The following is an 18,568-nucleotide window of genomic DNA, read 5'->3' on the forward strand; positions in this document are numbered from 1 at the left end:
GGACTGGACCAATGATTCTCAATGGGAAAGGCCAGGTTAGGGAGGAACCTCCTTGCATTTGGAAAATCTCCAGAGGAGTGGTTAATTTGCAAAAACACATTTTAAAGTTATAGTTTTGCTTTCTAGACCTGATTTTTAAAAATTTATTATTATTTTTTTAGAGACAGGGTCTTGCCATATTGCTCAGGCTGGTCTCGAACTCCTGGGTTCAAGTGATCCTTCCCTCTTGGCCTCTCAAAGTGCTGGGATTGCAGGCGTGAGCCACGGTGCCCAGCCCTTACTTTATTTTGAAGGCTGGTGTAATAAAAACATTAAAGGAAGGTGTAATATAAACTGCTACCCAGTATTGATTGTTTTAGTGTCTATAACGTTTGGATCCCACCTCCTGTCCAATTCTCATCCTCTAACACAAAAACAAAACCCAAAACACACACACACACACACACACACACACCCTCGGCTGGCCTGAGAGGTAAAAGAAACATCCCACAGGACCTGCGGAAAGAGCTCCTGAGGCACATTGGAGCCTTTATTGTGTGCCATCACTGTTTCTGGCACTATGAAGAGGGTACAATGATACACTAGCTAGTGGCTTCTGCAATCAAGCAGCTTACAAGAGAAAATCCAGGGGGGAGACATTTTTTTCTGGTTGACAGATGTTGAAAGTATGAAGGTGTGGGAGCTTTGATCAGAGACTTGGTTTTTCAGTTTTGCCAGATAATAGAACACACGGGGTGAACTAATGAGACAGGAGGGTGAACAGATGGGCGAGGCTTGATTGCTGGGTTAGGAGGCACAGAAAGGCACAGAGGACAGAGGACTACCAGTCCTTGGCAGTACTGTACTGCTCCATGGCCACTACTTGGGTCCAGGGCTACATTCAGATCTGAGGTTAGATAGTAAGAATTGCTAACATTTATCCAGCGACCACATGTGCCAGTAATCAATCTAGGTGCTGTACATGTATTAACCCTTCTTCATAGGAAACCTATGAAAATGTTATTTGACGAGGAGACTCGGGCATTCACAGGAAATCGAACGTGCCCAAGGTCTCACCCTAGACAGTGGTGGAGTCAGAATTTGAGTCCTGGCCACTTGCTCCGAAGCCACCGACAATTCAGTGTGCTGTCCCCAGTGTCTGGGCTGACTTGGTGGGTTGGGAATGGCGGAGGAATGGGACACTTATTTTGGTAGGTAAATGTGGTTCAGAAGAAAGCCCTTCGTCTTTCTCCAAGCCTGAGCAATCCTTTTGGCGCAGGCAGTCCAGAGCAGAGCGCTTTGTGAGCCAGTTACAGGAGAAGTGCTGTAAGCCCCTTCCCACTAGATGGCAGCCCCTAAACCCACATACAAATCCTGGAACCTCCCTGGTCCCCATCTTCCAGGGCTGGGCTGCGGCTGAGGAACTGCGGGACGTACACCCGCCGGGCGTCCAGAGGGCGCCGCCCCATCCGGGGGTCGCGGGAAGCTCCTAGGCCGGGTGGAGGGTGGAGGCGGATCGGGAGAGGCTGCTCCCTCGACTCTCGGCGCCCAGGGGAGGAGCCGGCGCGGAGCAGCCCCACCCGGGGCTCCCAGTCGGGGCCCGCCCTCACCGCCTGAACCGCCGCGGCCGCCAGGAGGGGAGGGGAGAAAAGGGCTGGGAAGGCTGCGCGGGCGCTGTCCCGGGCCCCGAGGGCGGGGGCCGGCGGCAGGTGTGCGGCGTGGACTACAAGTCCCAGCATGCCCGGCCGTCCTGACCCGGCCCCCGCCGCCGCTTAAAGGCTCCGGGAGCCGCAGCCGTCGGATCGCCGCGGCTTTCGCTTTGCTGCAGCGGCTGGGAGCTCAGGAGCGGTAGACTCGGCGGCCGGCTCTACCGGCGTCCCGGCTCGGGCAGCGCCGAGGGGCGCTCCTGGTCCATCTCTCCCGGCTCAGGGGTTCCTTGTCGAGGCGCCCGCGCCCCGGGCTCCCCGCCTCGGCCGCCGCGGCCCCGATGCCGAGGCATGGATAGAGCGGCGCTGCGCGCGGCGGCGATGGGAGAGAAGAAGGAGGGCGGTGGCGGGGGGGATGCGGCGGCCGCGGAGGGAGGCGCAGGGGCCGCGGCCAGCCGGGCGCTGCAGCAGTGCGGGCAGCTCCAGAAGCTCATCGACATCTCTATCGGCAGCCTGCGCGGGCTGCGCACCAAGTGCGCTGTGTCCAACGACCTCACCCAGCAGGAGATCCGGACCCTGGAGGTAAGGGGGTCGGGGACCCGGGCTGGGCTCGAGAAGCGGCCCGGACACCTCCCTCCGGGCCCCAGTTCACTCCTGGCCGAGTTGCATCCTTGAGCCCGCGTCGCCCCCGTGGAGGCTTCCCCTCGCTCCTGCACTCGCTGATACGGCAGCCGGAGGACCCAGGACCAGCCCTCACCTTGGGCAGGATTTGTGGGGCGGGTGCGTGGTGGGAACTGGGATAGAGGCTCGAGGGGCCCGTGGGCGGAGTGGGCTGCGCGCGGACATCCCCTTTCCTCCCTTCTCCGCCCCACCCCATTTGCAGTTTGTGGGGCCGCAGGACTCGTTGTCCCACTGAGTCACGAGCTGGACTTTTCCCTGTGTGACTGAGCCGAGCACCCGTGGGCCAGGGTGACGGAGGAGGTTCCCCTGAAGCGTGATCGCAGGCCTGTCGTCCCCTGTTCCCCTCAAGCCCTAGACGCCGTCCTGTCCCTTCCTTTCCTCTCCTCCCAGGTCTTGTCTGCCGCTTTTCAAAAAGTGTTGCTGAAACTGCATTTTTGCTATTCAGGCGTTTGGTGCTTTCCTTTCACGTTGCCACACGTTAAGAGGCTCGCTGCTTAAAATGTATTAATAATTACCCGCCGACTCCCCCTGCTTCCCCCCAAAGATTGGATTTTGGCTTAGGAAGGATTATGCTGGGGAAGCAAGCCTTTGGTGGGAAGATGACACTGTTTAAGGGGTTCTGATGGAGACAGCCTGGAGTGTAAAGAAGAAATAAGATATGCGGGCCTTCCTCTCTCAAATTATAGCTGGGAAGTATTAGAAGGATTTGGAAAAACCAGCCCAAGGGTTGTTGGGGCACCCTGTCCATACACAATGAGGGCAACTAGTGGATTCCAAATGTGATTTTGGCCAGGGACGGGGCGGTGAAACGTCAGACCAGTTAATAGCTGCCCCGTCTTGAACAAGGAACCTCTCACCATCTTGCCCTGCCACATCTGGCCTCCTGCAGGTCTGGGGATGTTTTGTTTTATTAGATCCTCAATTTCTCCTCCCCCTAAACCCTGCCCCCGCCCCTTATTGCTAATTGCCTCTGCCAGCTGTCATAAGGCCCTCTGTGATTGTGGTAATTATTACAAGACCAATCCTTCCTCCAGGCATGCCACAAGCCTGAATCCTTGTTTGATCCCAAGTGCTCGGGGGTGCCTCTCCCTCAGTTTTATTTTCTTAAAAGCTATAAAACCACAGGACATTGGAAGAATACAGTCAGTGCTGGGTATTATTATTTTTTATTACAGTTGCTAAAGCTGTACTGACCAAGGCTTTGCTTAAAAAACAAACAAAACCCCCTACAACCGGCCTTCCTGCATGCATGCTGCAGTTTTCCAAGTATTGAGAGAAACTGATTTTTTGAACACAGCTGAGTGTGTTTGCCCAGCAAAGTTCAGTTTTTAAGCTGACACAATAGGGGGCCTGTGAGGCTCAGTTCTGGGAGGAGGGGGTCGCTGTCCGGCAGAGTGTGCGTGGTTGGACTGCGGTGTTACTGGGTTTGGAGAATGCTCTCTGTGTTGGCCTCTGTGGGATTGTCCCCACGTTGCTCTGAAGTGCTCCTGGCTCCCAGAGTATGTATAGGAGAACCACTTGCTGTGCATTCTCTGGAATGGCTTTTTGTCCTACCCTAACTTCCAGAGACTCTCATTTTGATGGCGGTGTGGCGTTCATGACACCCTAGAGCATCCAGCTATTTAAGTCTTGGAGCTGGTTTATTCAGTGGCTTCCCTCCTGAGGGTTTGTTTAGACAATCATCCCTGGTGGCAGAGAACTCATCCGAAGGCCCACAGGGGATTTGCAGCTCCCTCCTCTTCCCACCGTGATGTGGATTCGGGTTCACCCACTTCCTGAAAAGGCAGGGCTTGGGTTGTTTTGGGGGATGGGAATTTAGACCCCTGGAGCGAGTTCCATGGGGCTGCCACCAGCTAGTTTGGATGAGTCACTTCATCCCAGAGGCCTCATCCTCCTCACCTGCAAAACAAGGAGGCTGGAGTGGATCTCTGAGGGCTCTGGAGGCTCGAAATTCTCTGGGTTAGAGAATGAGACTTTGTTGGGTGAAATCAAATGTTTGTGATTGTTTTTATACTACCCCTGTTTAAGAATAACCCTCTAAGAATGGTTCTAAAATACAGATTTACTGAACCCATAACATAGGGGTTAAGTTTATTATAAGAATCTTTGCCATAGGAGCAGCGTGGTGAACAGGAAGCCCCATGGCTTTCATATTGGGCCTGGGTTCTGTCTGTGTGACTTTAGGCAGGTCCCATGACTTCTGAATCTCAAGCTCTCCTGTACGTAAAATACGAACGAGACTGCTCACACCTGCAGCGTTTTGTCTGTCAGTCCATGCTGTTACTACCAAAATAGTCTGCCTGGCAGCTTTCCCTAGGGAGGGTCCAGTAGCGTTTATGGCACAGGCCACCACTAGGGAAACAACCCCTACTAGACCCTCGCTAGGGAGACTTAACCCCTACTTTATGGATCAGTAAATCTGGATTTTAGGAAAAGGTACTTCTGCAGCTGCCTCTCATTTCATACAGGCGGGTGACACAAGCCAGGAAACAATCTCAGCAAGCTGGGTGGGGCCGTCCACCCCCAGCAGCTTGTGTTGGGGCCAGGTGGGCCAGTGGCAGTGTCCACTCCAGCATTCTTTCCTGTTCTGTGGGCTCCCCACACACCAGCTCATAACCTCAGAGACTGTGCTTGCAACACTGGATTCCTGGCTTTTGAAGAAGGATCTGACCGGGAGGGCTTGGCCTGTGTAACTGTGTCGGACTTACCTAGAATCTTAGGAGCCCCAGCTCACTCTGGCCTTCATTATATAAGCACTCAGTGGGAGAAGCAGCATGTGAGATGTCCGTGGAGGTCCCTGACTGGAGATGGGCTGCTGCTGCCTGAAATCGTGTTGTGATGGGGTGTGGGGGGTCAGCGTGTCTGGTTGCCTGGGGATAGCTTTTCTCTGTGTCGTGGTCCAGTTTGTATGGCAAAGGGTAGAAGGAGCTGACTTAATGTTTGCTGCCTATGTGCCCAGCAGTGTACCTGACTCTTCTCAATCTCACACACGTTCCTGGAGATCAGCAGTCTTCATCATACACATTTTCCCTCTCTAAATAGAAAGGGAGGGAGGCACAATCTGAAACCAGAGTCTTAATCTGTAAACAGTTGTGAGGCTACTTCATCATGGCAGGACCTGGCGTTCTGTCTCTGCTAGACCCTCCTAGGGGCCTGAAAACTCCACCGAGCCAAACGGGAATGTTCTTGTGCCCCAGATATGCTCACGGAGGGACACCTGGCCTGCCTCATAGCTGGGCCTGCAACCTATGCCAGTAATAATTACCTTCATTCCTTTGAATCTGGCCAGTGCTGGGGAGACAAGGGTGTGTAGAAGCAGACACATGTTACCTCATGGAGATGTACTTTCCAGGGACATTGTGACTTGCCCTTTCCTGCCAGCCTACTAGTACTTTCCAGAGACAGGCTGTGCCATGCTGAGTCTCCCCACCTTGTGTTCTTGCGGAGAAAAATCCCTCCTAAGCAAGCTGATGTGGAGAAAGGGGCTGAAGGACGTTGACCATCAGGCTTTGCTGGGGGAGGTGATGTTGGGAACTGTGGTAGGTGCAGAGGGGAGGCAGTATTGGGAACTGTGGTAGGTGTAGAGTCAGGCTGTACTGGAGGCAATATTGGGAACTGTGGTCGGTTCAGTCTCTGCCCTTGGGCTGCTTTCCTGAGCAGCTGCCCTGGAGCCGCAAGGGGTCAGAGGGAGGCCCTCCTGCCACCTGGAAGGTCAGAGAGACCTGGCCCTCACACAGCTCTGCTGTGGCAGAGGTCAGAGCCCTGCTATGTGGGGGACCTGAGCTCTCCCTATGCCTCCTAGGAGCATCTGACGATGGAACTGCTGGGAGAGGGGAGGGGTGGCATGCCTGCAGATTGGGTCCTTAGGGTGTGTGGAGGCACGTTCCCTGGACAGACCTTTAGTTACTGTCGATGTGCTTACCTGGCTGGCTGCCACCTAGCAAGGGCTCTGAAGTAGGTGGGCTACTCTCCCAGTCTTTGGGGTTTAAGGACACTTCTAGTCTAATGAAGGAGCCAGGCAGGGCACAGTAATGACTCTAGTATCACAGCTTGCAGGACCCTGCATTGGGAACCCCAATGAACCCTTGGTCCATCCAACCTCCTGTTTTTTTTGTTTTTGTTTTTGTTTTTAGTCAGAGTCCCACTCTGTTGCCCAAGCTGGAGTGCAGTGGCATGATCTCGGATCGCTGTAATCTCCACCTCTCAGGTTCAAGCAATCCTGCCTTAGCTTCTGAGTAGCTGGGATTACAGGCATTCCTCACTATGTCCAGCTTATTTTTGTGTTTTTAATAGAGATAGGGTTTCGCCGTGTTGGCCAGGCTGGTCTTGAACTCCTGGCCTCAAGTGATCCACCTGCCTTGGCCTCCCAAAGTGCTGTGATTACAAGTGTGAGCCACCTCCTGGTTTTCTGGGAAATATTTCCAGAGTCTTGGGGACTTCTACCAAGTTGCAGGTCCCTGGCAGAAAGGAGACTGAAACCTGGTTTTCCTTTCCCAGCCAGCCACTGTCTCGAAGTGTGGCGTTTCTCTGCTTCTGCTCTGTGGCCACAGTTGTAACCCTCTGGCCAAGTGGCTCCAGCCATCTCTGAAGAGATACAGAGCTGGGGCTCTGGCCCCTTTTGTGTCCACTTTTACCTGGGTAACTTTTTCCCTACCTCCCAAATGTTTCTCAGAGGCAGCCTAGAGGGGGACCCGCAGTGGCTGTGAGCCTGGGGAGGGCTGGGTGGTGCTGGAGAGAGGTCTTATCAGATCTGCAGCTTGGGTTGACGTGGGTGCCAGGAGGTGTGGTTTGCTGCCTGCAGCTATGGGAATGCCGTCTTCCACGTCAGGGTTGTTTCCTCTTCTTGGAGTGGTCTGGGCTGCCTCAAAATCCAGGAAAGTGGCATTCTGCACCACAGGTATTCTACTCCTGCCCGTTGGATGTGTCTGGAGATGGACCATGCAGAGAAGCTGGCCCATGGTGGCAGTGTCTGCAATGCTGGGGAGAAGCAGCAAAGCCTGTGGCCAAGTCTCTCTAAGCTGTGCCTTTTAAAAAGGCCATCCTTCAGAATAGGCTGGGGTTGAGATATCTTTTTTACATTTAATTCAAAGGGAAAGCTGCATAGGTGCCTTTGGGGTTAGGGGAATGACCTTTGAGTAGAGAGGGCAGACACAGATGAGGAACGTGCTTGATCACCTGTTCTATGTCGAGCACTCCACTAGGCTCTCAGCATATGTTGCACCTTAACATTCACAATGATGCTATGAGGCTTTATCCTGATGTTGCAGATGAGGGAATTGCATCTCAAAGGGATAGAGAGACTGTCTCAGCAGGTGGTTGAACCCGGGTTGACTGGTCTTATGGAGAACTTATGTTCAGAACTCCACAGCTGTTGCTATGGTGGGGAGATTCTGTGCAGGGCCATGGTTGCTGAGATCAAGGAAATGGCCAGTAATAAAAAGGGCTGGGCTGAGGGCATTCCATGGCTCAGGTCTAGATGTTTGGGCTTCCTGTGGTCACCCAGGCTGTGCAGCCTCAGGGTTCGGGCATGGGTCTGCTTCCCTAATGTCCAGGCCAGCACATCCTCAAAGACAGGACTCTCTCAGCACCATGATGCAGCTAGCTCTGCGCTTGTCTCATTCTGAGAAAGGAGAAGCTGCCTAGAGATCGGCTTACTCATAATTTTTTAAATGGCTACCTGTCTTATTCTTTCTGAACAGTTCCTCTGATAAACAGTATATTCTTTAACTTTCTACTTTTAATCAAAATATTTAAAAAATATATAACGATATATGTTCACTATAAAAAAAGAAAGTACTAGATGTACAACAGTGAAAATCACTCATAATGCCGCCTCTCAGAGTTAATTCCCGTGCACATTTTGTTGTATATTTTTCCTGCATTTGCATACAAATGTACATGTGTATATTTGTGGCACATACCCCATGTGCATTGCCTTGTAAATGTCTTCTGTCTATATCAGCACATATACATACGCATCAGCACTATTAGTGGCTGCATTGTGTGGTCACACCACAAATTCATCTAACCGGTTTCCCTGTGTGGACCATTCAGGCTGTTTCCAAGTCATGCTTTTATAAACCATGCTGCAACAAGTATCTTCCTAGAAGTGAGATTTGCTGGGTCAAAGTATATGAATACGTTTAATATCTGTCCTAGTCTTTAATATCTTTGTAGCATCATAAATCCCCCTCTCCTAAGCAGGAATGGCAGCCTTCATACATTTATGCCTTTGCCACTGCATCTGTAATCACATTGACGTCCCAGAGTTTAAAAAGGAGGCTGGGGCTGGGTGCGGTGGCTCATGCCTGTAATCCCAGCACCTTGGGAGGCTGAGGCTGGTGGATAACTTGAGTCTGGGAGTTCGAGACCAGCTTGGGCAACATGTAAAATCCCGGCTCTACAAAAAATAGAAAATTGGCCACACACAGTGGTGCGCTTCTGTAGTTCTAGCTACTCAGGAGGCTGAGGTGGAGGATCGCTTGAGCCTGGGAGGTGGAGGTTGCAGTGACCTGAGAGGCTGGACGTGGTCCTGTGGCTGAGGTTCTGGGATAAGTATCAGAAACTATGGTTTCTAGTTTTGTGGTTGCTTGTGTCTGAGGTTCTGGGCTATGTGTCAGGCATTGTGGCTTCTAGTTTTTATGGTTACCTGTAGCAAAGGGGGGCCCCCAGGGCTGACCGATTAGAAGAAGGCCCTTTCCTTGCTCCAGGATAGCGGAGGGAGGGGCTGGATTTCAGGTCTCCGTGTCCAGGGACTGATCAGCTTTGGTAGTACATAACCGTATGGTGAGGTCTTGATCACTTGAGGCTCATGAAAGTCACTTTAACTGCATCCTTGGTCGCATCCCTAACTACAAATACTGATCATAGTGCTATTTGGGGTGCCTGGCTTTGGGGATGATTTAGTAGACTTGTGGCTTCCTAGGGCTGCAGAGGGTCTTGGAATTTGCATCTGGTTCAGCCCTCTCATCTTCAGTTTCCAGGTGAGGAAACTGAAGGCCTGAGGGAGAACTGACTTGCCAGGAGCCCCTGTTAAGGAGAATTAACAAGGGGTGGTTATTAAAGGAGCACTGAGTTGGGAGTCAGACCTGGAGGCCCACACCCTTGGTTAAGACATTATACCACCTTGAGCCTGGCCTGTTGACTGAGGGTGAGCCACTCCATCCTTCTCTGATTGTGAGGTCTTGCTCTCAAGGGGTTTCCTGCAGGAGAAAGCAAATGGGTTTGCTTTCCTAGCTCTGTCCCAGTGCCTTAGGGACCCTGAGGACTGGAGAGATTCTTGGAGAGCCATCTGGGGTATGTCATGGGTGGGCCTTTTTTTTTTTTTTTTTTTTTTTTTGAGACAGAGTCTCGCTCTGTCGCCCAGGCTGGAGTGCTGGAGTGCAGTGGCACGATCTTGGCTCACTGCAAGCTCCGCCTCCTGGGTTCACGCCATTCTCCTGCCTCAGCCTCCCAAGTAGCTGGGACTACAGGCACCTGCCACTATGCCCGGCTAATTTTTTGTATTTTTTAGTAGAGATGGGATTTCACTGTGTTAGCCAGGATGGTCTCGATCTCCTGACCTCATGATCTGCCCACCTCGGCCTCCCAGAGTGCTGGGATTACAGGCGTGAGCCACCGCGCCTGGCCGGGTGGGCCTTCTTTGAAGGTCAGTCTGCCCAGTGGACTGGCTCAGCCCGAATGAACGATCTTGAATCCTTGGAGTTGTCTGTGTACTTTTAAGGGCTTCTTATCCTTGCATCAAAAGATCCCTTGGAAATTAGGTAGGAAAACCTTAACTTTTGTGGGGCCTTGTGTTTGTCTTCAAAGTTCATGCACATGGCCAGGTGTGGTGGGTGGCTCACACCTGTAATCCTATCCTGGATCCCTTGAGTCAAGGAGTTTGAAACCAACCTGGACAAGATAGTGAGACCCTGTCTCTACAAAAAATAAAATATTAGCCAGGGGTGGTTTTGCGCACCTGTAGTCTCAGCTACTACGGTGGCTGAGGTGGGAGGAGCACTTGAGCCTGAACTGAGCTGCGATCTCACCAGTGTATTCCAGCCTGGGCCACAGAGCAAGACCCTGACTCAAAAAAAAAAAAACAACAAAACAAACAAACAAACAAAAACTCAAGAAAAATTCTTGCAGATTTTGCATTCTGTCCCACTATCCATTGGTTTTCATGTCAAGACAATGTCAGAAGTTCTTTACAATTCCTTCCAGAAGGAGTATCCTTTTAATCTAGTGCACGTGTGTCTAATCTTTTGGCTTCCGAGGGCCACATTGGAAGAAGGATGCTCTTGGGCCACACATAAAATACACTAATGCTAATGATAGCTGATAAGCTTAAAAAAAAAAAAAAAAAAGGTCCGTGCATGATTTTCATGATACCCACCACCACAGATAGGCGGAAAAGTCCTTGTTGTCAGGGGGTTGGACACGGCTGATCTAGTGTCTTGGCATCCATTTTGGCTTTCTCCCTGATTCCAGAATGCAGGTAGAGATGTAGAGACGAGCTCTCAGGACAGCTGTTGAGATAGAAAAATTCGCTGTCATTTATTCCCAGGCACAGCTGTTTGTCATTTGCATTAAAAAGTCTCCATTCAAACTGCTGTCACATATAAAATCTATTTGTATAAGTCTGTATTTTTCTGTTGTCTTGGCCTTGGTGGGCAGTAGTGTGTTTTAACCGAGCAAACTCTCTTTCCAAATAGCGAAGCTGAAGTCAGCCTACCTGCTTGCCATTTTTCTTCCCCTTCCATTTTTCTAACCTCAGAATAATTGTAAGAATGAATTAAGATTTGTGTTTAAGGCTGGGCACAGTGTCTCAGGGCTGTAATCCCAGCACTTTGGGAGGCAGAGGTGGACATATCGCTTGAGCTCAGGAGTTCGAGACCAGCCTGGGCAACATACTGAGACTCCGTCTTGTATAATTAGATTAAAATTTCGAAAAAGAAGAGAAAAAGACCTGAGTTTAAAATTAAAAAAAAAAGGGGGAAAGTGTAATGCAAAATGTGGACTATGCCAGCTATGATGGGGAAAAATAATTTTTCATACAGCATTATCTATAGACTTATATTAGCAGTATACTGGTCATAAGCGTTTTGCTTTCCGCAAATATGATGAGGTATAAGCTACTTTAAAGGGCGGTGGGGCTTTCTTCCACGTGGCTCCTGGAGGTGTTGAGTCCCAATTTAGCCAATTAGTTTGGGTTTAGTTTTGATATGGATAAGGGAGACCAGCTTCATTCATGGTGCACACGCAGTTTTGCCAATAAGAAAAAAAAAAAGCAACCTGTATGTTCTTACACATTAGGTGCTATCTGGAGAACTCCCACACCTCCCCCACCAAGACCGGGCCCTCCCCCACCAAGACCCAGCCCTTCTGAAGTCTCAATGCAGCTTTTCTGTATCTCACACTGTACCCTGCAAGATGTTTCTGTGAAAGAAAGTTGTGCTGCATCAGCCATCTCCCTCCTGAAGATCCCTGTGGATAAGGATTTGTGCTTTAAAGGTTCTGAGAAGTCCTGCAGCAGCAGTTCTCACACTTATTTGTCCAGGGGATCTTTTCTTCCACTGAACGTAGTTGGGGAGACACGGCCTTAAGCCTTGAGCGGAGAAAGAGACAAGAAACTGTTGGCTCACTTACAACCAAGTGTTGTGTTTATATTTTAGGTTTTTATGAAACTGAGGTGCTGTTTGAGGTTCCAAATAAAATTGGGTGGCTTGAAGAGAGGCTGGTATCCCTGAAGACTTAGCCAGCCATGAGACGTTGCCTTTTGTTGAAGGAGGTGCTTTACAAAGGGAAATAGGGTGTCTACTGGGCATCACATTAGCACTTAAATACATGTATCACTGAATCCGTCTAACAAGAAGAGGAAACTTGCCCAGAGAGGTGTGCCCGCCCGCCTGCCTGCCTGGAGTTTGCACTTCCTGCCTCCTCCTGGCCCTGGTGTTAAGGGCATGGTCTGCTCAGGGTCTACCAGGAACCTCATGATCCCCTTGATGGGCAGAAAACAATCCAAGAGAAATGCAGATGACTGTGGGTGCATTGGAGCCTGGGCTGCAGGGGATTGGGGGAGAGGGCTGGGCTGCAGATGAGGAATGCTTTTTAAAATAAAAAAGGAAATGCTGGCTCTGAATGGAAAGGAAAGGAAGCAGCTTCCTGTTTCTGGTGGTGGCTTTTTGAAAGGAGGAGCTCTTTCTGGCCTCTTGGCCAATGGAGGCCTGGGCCGGCTGGGGCCACTCTAGGTGCGCCGGAGTCAAGGCTCCCACACTGCTGCCTGAGGTTTCAGAAAGAGAGCGCTGGTTCCACCCCGTTTCATTTTCCCCGGTCGCTGAGTCAAATGGATGTATGTGGTTTCCAAAACGAATATCTATACCTGTTACAAAATGGATGTGTCATAATAGCTGACATTTACTTTTATGACAAGCTTGCTTTGTGCCTGGCCCCCTTGTTAAGCTTTATGTAGCATTTACTTCTCACAACACCCTTGTGAGGAAGGTCTTCTCGCTGTCCCCATTTTACAGATGAAGAAACTGAGGCGCACAGAGGTTAAATGACTTTCCCAGAGTCACATAGCTAAGGAGAGACTGAGCTGTGACTTGAACCCCGGCAGGCTTAATTCCTTGCCTTTAACACCCAACTTGGATTTGCAAACTCCTCTCTCCTCCAGCTGGAAAGTCTTTTAGCATAGGATAATCTTGAAGACTCTAGTTGCCTTTGTCTCGGCTCTGGGCGTAGCCCCAAACCCTGGGCCAGGCCATAGTGATTCCTTGGTGTGTAGGGGCTAAGGGAAAAACTTGCTTTTTGCCCCCTGAAGGTTTACTGAAAAAATCACTCACAACATGTAGATGACTAAGAGAAATGGCGTATGAATTGATTCTCCCTGGTGTATCACAAAATCACACAGCGATTACCTAATATCCCAGTGGGACCCCGCTATTTCTTTGAATGATCCTAAGAGATAGACATTATCTTGTGAATGGGTCTCTTAGGGTGTGGTTGCATTTTTGGTCTTTTTTCCTGCAATAGATAATGAGATAACAGTGAGGGGAATGAAAAACAATCCTTGTCCCTGGTGGGTCCATCTGTTCTTTTTATAGATGGAGGAAAAGTCTCTTTCAGTGTCTGTTAATCTCTTAGGGCCTTTAGTTTAAAATGCTTATTATATCAGAGAGCTATGTTTTGAGGTCAAGTTCCCTGTGCTCCATCAGGTGGAATGCCTAGGTCTGAATTTATGGGTTTTTTTTTTCCTTTTTTTTTTTTTTTTGAGATGGAGTCTCGCTCTGTCCACCCAGGTTGGAGTGCATTGGCTCAGTCTCCGCTCACGGCAAGCTCCGCCTCCCAGGTTCATGCCATTCTCCTGCCACAGCCTCCCGAGTAAGTGGGACTACAGGTGCTTGCCACTACGCCCGGCTAATTTTTCGTTTTTGTATTTTTAGTAGAGACAGGGTTTCACTGTGTTAGCCAGGATGGTCTCGATCTCCTGACCTTGTGATCCGCCTGCCTCGGCCTCCCAAAGTGCTGGGATTACAAGCGTGAGCCACCAGTGCGCCCAGCCGTATTTTTTTTTCTTTTTAACTTTATCATGGAAAGGTTTAAACTTGTACAAAAGTAGAGAGAATGTTGTGACCACCTCTGTGTAGTGATTCCCCAGCTTCAGCAATAACCAACTGTGGCATATATATACTTTTTTTTTTTTTTTTTTTCCTGAGATGGAGCCTGGCTGTGTTGCCTGGGCTGGAGTGCAGTGATGAGATCTCAGCTCACTGCAACCTCCGCCTCCTGGGCTCAAACAATTCTCCTGCCTCCACCTCCCAAGTAGCTGGGATTACAGGCAAGCACCACCATGCCTGGCTAATTTTCTTATTTTTAGTAGAGACGGGGTTTTACCATATTGGCCAGGCCAACTCATGAGCTCAAGCAATTTACCCACCTTGGCCTCCCAAAGTGCTGGGATTACAGGCGTGAACCACCGTGCCTGGCCCGTGGCCAATCCTGAGTGATCTGGGGTATTTATGCTCTGTTTTGGCAATGGTGGCCCTGGGCAGTCCGTCTCTAGGAAGCAGAGTGACCCAGGGCCGTCATCCAGCCCTCCGCTTCCAGGCTGAGCTATACCTATTTCAGCAGACTGGGAGGAATCTCTGTGTTTTCCCGTGAAAAGCCATCTTGATTATTTTCTCGTAAGCTTGCTCTGGCTTCTGGCAGCAGGTACATTGCAGAGTGTCCATCTCACTATCTAACCTGAGTCTACTGCTGCACCTGAAACCTGTTCTCAGACAGTTGAGTGCCTTCCCTCTCCCCGCAGTCCTGCCAGAGACTGAGATGAGAGTCTTTAACAAAGTGGGGCCCCCAGACCCAGCAGAATCCCACTGTGCATGTCCTGATTTCCAGTCCACTCTTGTCCATGCCTCTAGTGTCTGTTCCCTTCCTTTTCCTTGTTGCTTGTTCCCATTATAAGTGTATTTCAGCTAACATTGATTGAACTTCACTGCGTGTGGGCCCTGGAGAGAAGAACTGGTGAGTACAGGAAGGTGCTATTCTCTGGGTGCCCCGAGACATACCCTCATTTCTGCGGTTCCAGCCTGGAACCTGGATCCAGCACCTGTAAAAGGCTTCCTTGCCCTTCCCGGCTCTTCTCTTGAGGCTCTGCACAGTCGTTCCTGAAGCCTGGCTTTGCTGACCGCTTTCTCATTTCTTTTCTCCATGGTTTTTTGATCCCAACAGGTAGTTTTCTTTTGGTTGGTTGTGTTTTGTTTTGGCTTTTGCTATGTTCTCTTGCAAGCATTTCTCAGGTGCCCAGTCGCTTTTTGCTGACTGTTTCAGTCTCCGAGTTTGGCCTCCACAACACAATTGTGATGTTGCTATGGGAAAGGGCCCCTCAGGCACTTGGTAGGACATTGAGGTGTGCATTGAGGGTGCCAGGATATGTGGGGACTCTGGGGTGGGGATGCCATATTTATATTCTGACTCCATTCCTTGCCAGCTCTGTGACCTTGGGCAAGTTGTTTAGCTCTCTGGACCTCACTTTTCTTGTTTGTTAAAAGGGGGTAAGAGTAGGTTAATTTTGGATTCTTTTGAGAACCAAGATACAGAAGGAATGCTGGACAGTGCCTGGTACTTAGAAGGAGTTCAGTGCTTCCACCATCGCCTCCCCCGCCGCCCCATTTCATGTAGCATTACTCCAAAACACTTTTCCATGTTTCCCTATTATCTTCCTTTTAGTCATTTTAGTTGCCACATGATAGTGTACCTAGTGGATCTACTGTAATTTGGCAAAGCATTTTCCCTGTTATTGGACATTTCAGTTGTTTCTAGATGTCTGCATTTATAAACAATGTGAATGGAGTAGTTTTTATACAGGCGCTTTATTTTTGTTCCTATTCTGAATTCGTTTTCTTGGGATAATTCCCGGGAATGGAATTACTGGGTCAAAGAGCATGGAGATGGAGAGAGAGAGAGTGTGTGTGTGTGTGTGTGTGTGTGACTTGCCAAACTGTTCTCCCTTTTTTTTTTTTTTTTTTTTTTGAGACGGAGTATCGCTCTGTTGCCCAGGCTGGAGTGCAGTGGCGTGATCTCGGTTCACTGCAACCTGCACCTTCTAGATTCAAGTGATCCTTCTGTCTCACCCTCCTGAGTAGCTGCGATTACAGGTGCACCACTACGCCCAGCTAAGTTTTGTATTTTTAGTAGAGACGGGGTTTTGCCATATTGGCCAGGCTGGTCTCAAACTCCTGACCTCAGGTGATCCACTCACCACGGCCTCCCAAAGTACCGGGATTACAGGTGTAAGCCACCACACCTAGCCCCTCCATTTAAGTCCTTTTGAATGATGGCTGTTTTAAAAATTGTACTCCTGGGTAAGTATCTCATATTTTTTACAATTCTTTCTGACCTTTGTACCTTTCTTCTTCTCTCCTTTATTCTCTCCATTTTTCGACCGTGTTAGATATTCCTCATCTTGAATTTGCTATTGATTTTCTCTTTTGTCCATTTGTTCAGTGACTTTTTTTTTTTTTTTTTTTTTTTTTTTTAAATTTCAGACAGAGACTCACTCTGTCCCCCAGGCTGGAGTGCAGTGGCACAATCTTGGGTCACTGCAAACTCTGCCTCCTGGGTTCAAGTGATTCTTGTGCCTCAGCCTCCTGAGTAGCTGGGAGCACAGGCATGCACTACTATACTCGGCTAATTATTGTATTTTCAGTAAAGACAGGGTTTTGCCATGTTGGCCAGGCTGGTCTCGAACTCCTGGCCTCAAGTGATCTCCCTGCCTCGGCCTCCCAAAGTCCTGTAAAGGCGTGAGCCACCACGCCGGGCCCACTCAAGTGACTATTGAGCATCTGCTGTGTGCCAGGCACTGTTTTAGGCACTGAGGAAGGAGCAGGGAAGAAAATAGAAGGCTTCCTTTAGTAGAAAGAGAAAGATAATAAACACGCCAAATAGACATGCTCTCAGAAGAAAACTGGAAGTGGGTGAGAGAGAGGTGGGAGTATGGAGGAGGTGATTTCTTTAGGTGGGGTGATTGGGAAAGGCCTTCCCAGAGAGGGTGACTTTTGAGCTAAGTCTTGAAAGAAGAGAAGGCCACTGTAGCCTGGAGGAGTGTTCCCAGCAGAGGGACTGGCTTGTGCAAGAGCCTTGAGGCAGAATCAAGCTTGGTGTGGTCAAGGGCCAGGAGGAGGCTGGTGTGCCTGGAACATGGTGTCAGGGGAGGATGGTTGGCCTTGGGGTCAAGGAGGTAGGCAGGGGTATGGGGCTGTTTTTTCAGTGCTGGGCCCCAGGAGAGAATTAATGCACCAACTCAACAAACAGGTGTCCTCCCGCTTCCCCCTCCACCCTCCTGGCCGGGTTTCATGCACTGTTCTGGAATATAAGAGTGAATGAGAGGTGTATTGTGCTCCAGAAAGCCAGCTTAGTGGGGGAGTTTGTGGATGAGTAAACCCGTAGAAGGTGCTGGTGAGGTGTGAATGAAGGCTCATCAGGCCATGCAGCTGACTCATCTCTGCACTGAGGTGTGTAGGGACTTGGGAAATGTGTCTTGATTTGCACTGAGCTGTGCTCTGTGCTGCCAGCCTTCACTGTGGTAACTGAGACTCAGTTCTCTGATGTAAAGCCTGGCAGTCCCGGCCTGCTTGGTGGCACATGGACCCCTGCCAGGGAAGGGGTCTTCAGACTTGAGGTTGTCAGCTCAGATGTGGGGCTGCCGATATCAGGTATGAGTGTCTAGGCACCCAGTTATGGGAAACAAGCCCAAGAGACAGCCGTGGGAAACCCCCTTCTTACTGAGCTGCCTGCCCTGCCCCTTTCTCCCCTGACTGCAGACTCTGATTTGTGGTTCTGGTTAGGAATGTAGACTTCGGGACATTGTGCTCCTCATGGGTTTCTTCCTGTAGGATGGGGCAAGAAGGGGTTATGAGATCGAGCAGATACTTCTGGGAGTCTAGAGTGTACTCACCTAGCGAGGTGTGGACCTCACGGCAGTGCCTGGAAATAGCCTGGTGGAAGATGTTGGCACCATTTCGTTTGGGGGAGGCTGAACGACTAATAAGCCCCAGGGGGGTCTGATGTCATTGAGTTAGGGGCCTCCTTTGACCAGGGTTAACCAGCACCTTGGGTTCCTTGCATGTAAGCTTGTTGCTATTAAATAAATGGGAAGTGGGCTGGGCCCTGTGGCTCATGCCTGTAATCCCAGCACTTTGGGAGGCCGAGGTGGGCAGATTGCCTGAGGTCAGGTGACCAGCCGGGACAACATAGTGAAACCCCGTCTCTACTAAAAGTACAAAAATTAGCTGGGCATGGTGGTGGGTGCCTATAATCCCAGCTACTCAGGAGGCTGAGGCAGGAGAATCGCTTGAACCTGGGAGATGGAGGTTGCAGTGAGCTGAGATAATGCCACTGCACTCTAGCCTGGGCAACAGAATGAGACTCCATCTCAAAATGAAAATAAATAAATAAATAAATAGGAATGGAAGGCCAGAATCCTGGGAATATATTAATAATAACTCAGGGCCCTATCCCTTCCTCCCACAGTTATGGCTAATGTGAAGTGGACCTGCCCAGGTTTTTTGAGACAGGGTCTCACAGTGTTTCCCAGACTGGAGTTCCGAGGCACCGTCATGGCTCACTGCAGCCTCTGTCTACCTCTCTGGCTCCAACCTTCAGCCTCCCAAATAGCTAGGACCACAGGTGTATGCCACCTTGCCTAGCTAGTACCCAGGTTTAAGGCAGCAAGATTCTGACAGCAGTTCTCTCAGTTAACATCTCAGTGATGATAACTTTAT

The 18,568-nt window shown here is 50.1% G+C and overlaps 1 protein-coding gene across 3 annotated transcripts in view; it reads left to right on the forward strand.

Moving 5' to 3' along the window:
* Positions 1–1,760: 1,760 nt before the first annotated feature.
* Positions 1,761–18,568, forward strand: part of LOC105475948 (kinase suppressor of ras 1) — a 169,491-nt gene continuing 152,683 nt past the window's right edge. For 2 of the 3 annotated variants that reach the window (XM_071082562.1, XM_071082563.1), the window contains exon 1: positions 1,764–2,207. In XM_071082562.1, the coding sequence (XP_070938663.1) occupies positions 1,977–2,207 (231 nt within the window). In that variant the 5' untranslated portion in view covers positions 1,764–1,976. Of the gene's footprint in view, positions 2,208–18,568 lie in introns of all 3 variants that reach the window. The other variant, XM_071082561.1, reaches the window with a different exon arrangement.

The sequence above is a fragment of the Macaca nemestrina genome, chromosome 17 (assembly GCF_043159975.1).
Source record: "Macaca nemestrina isolate mMacNem1 chromosome 17, mMacNem.hap1, whole genome shotgun sequence".
Taxonomy (NCBI): domain Eukaryota; kingdom Metazoa; phylum Chordata; class Mammalia; order Primates; family Cercopithecidae; genus Macaca; species Macaca nemestrina.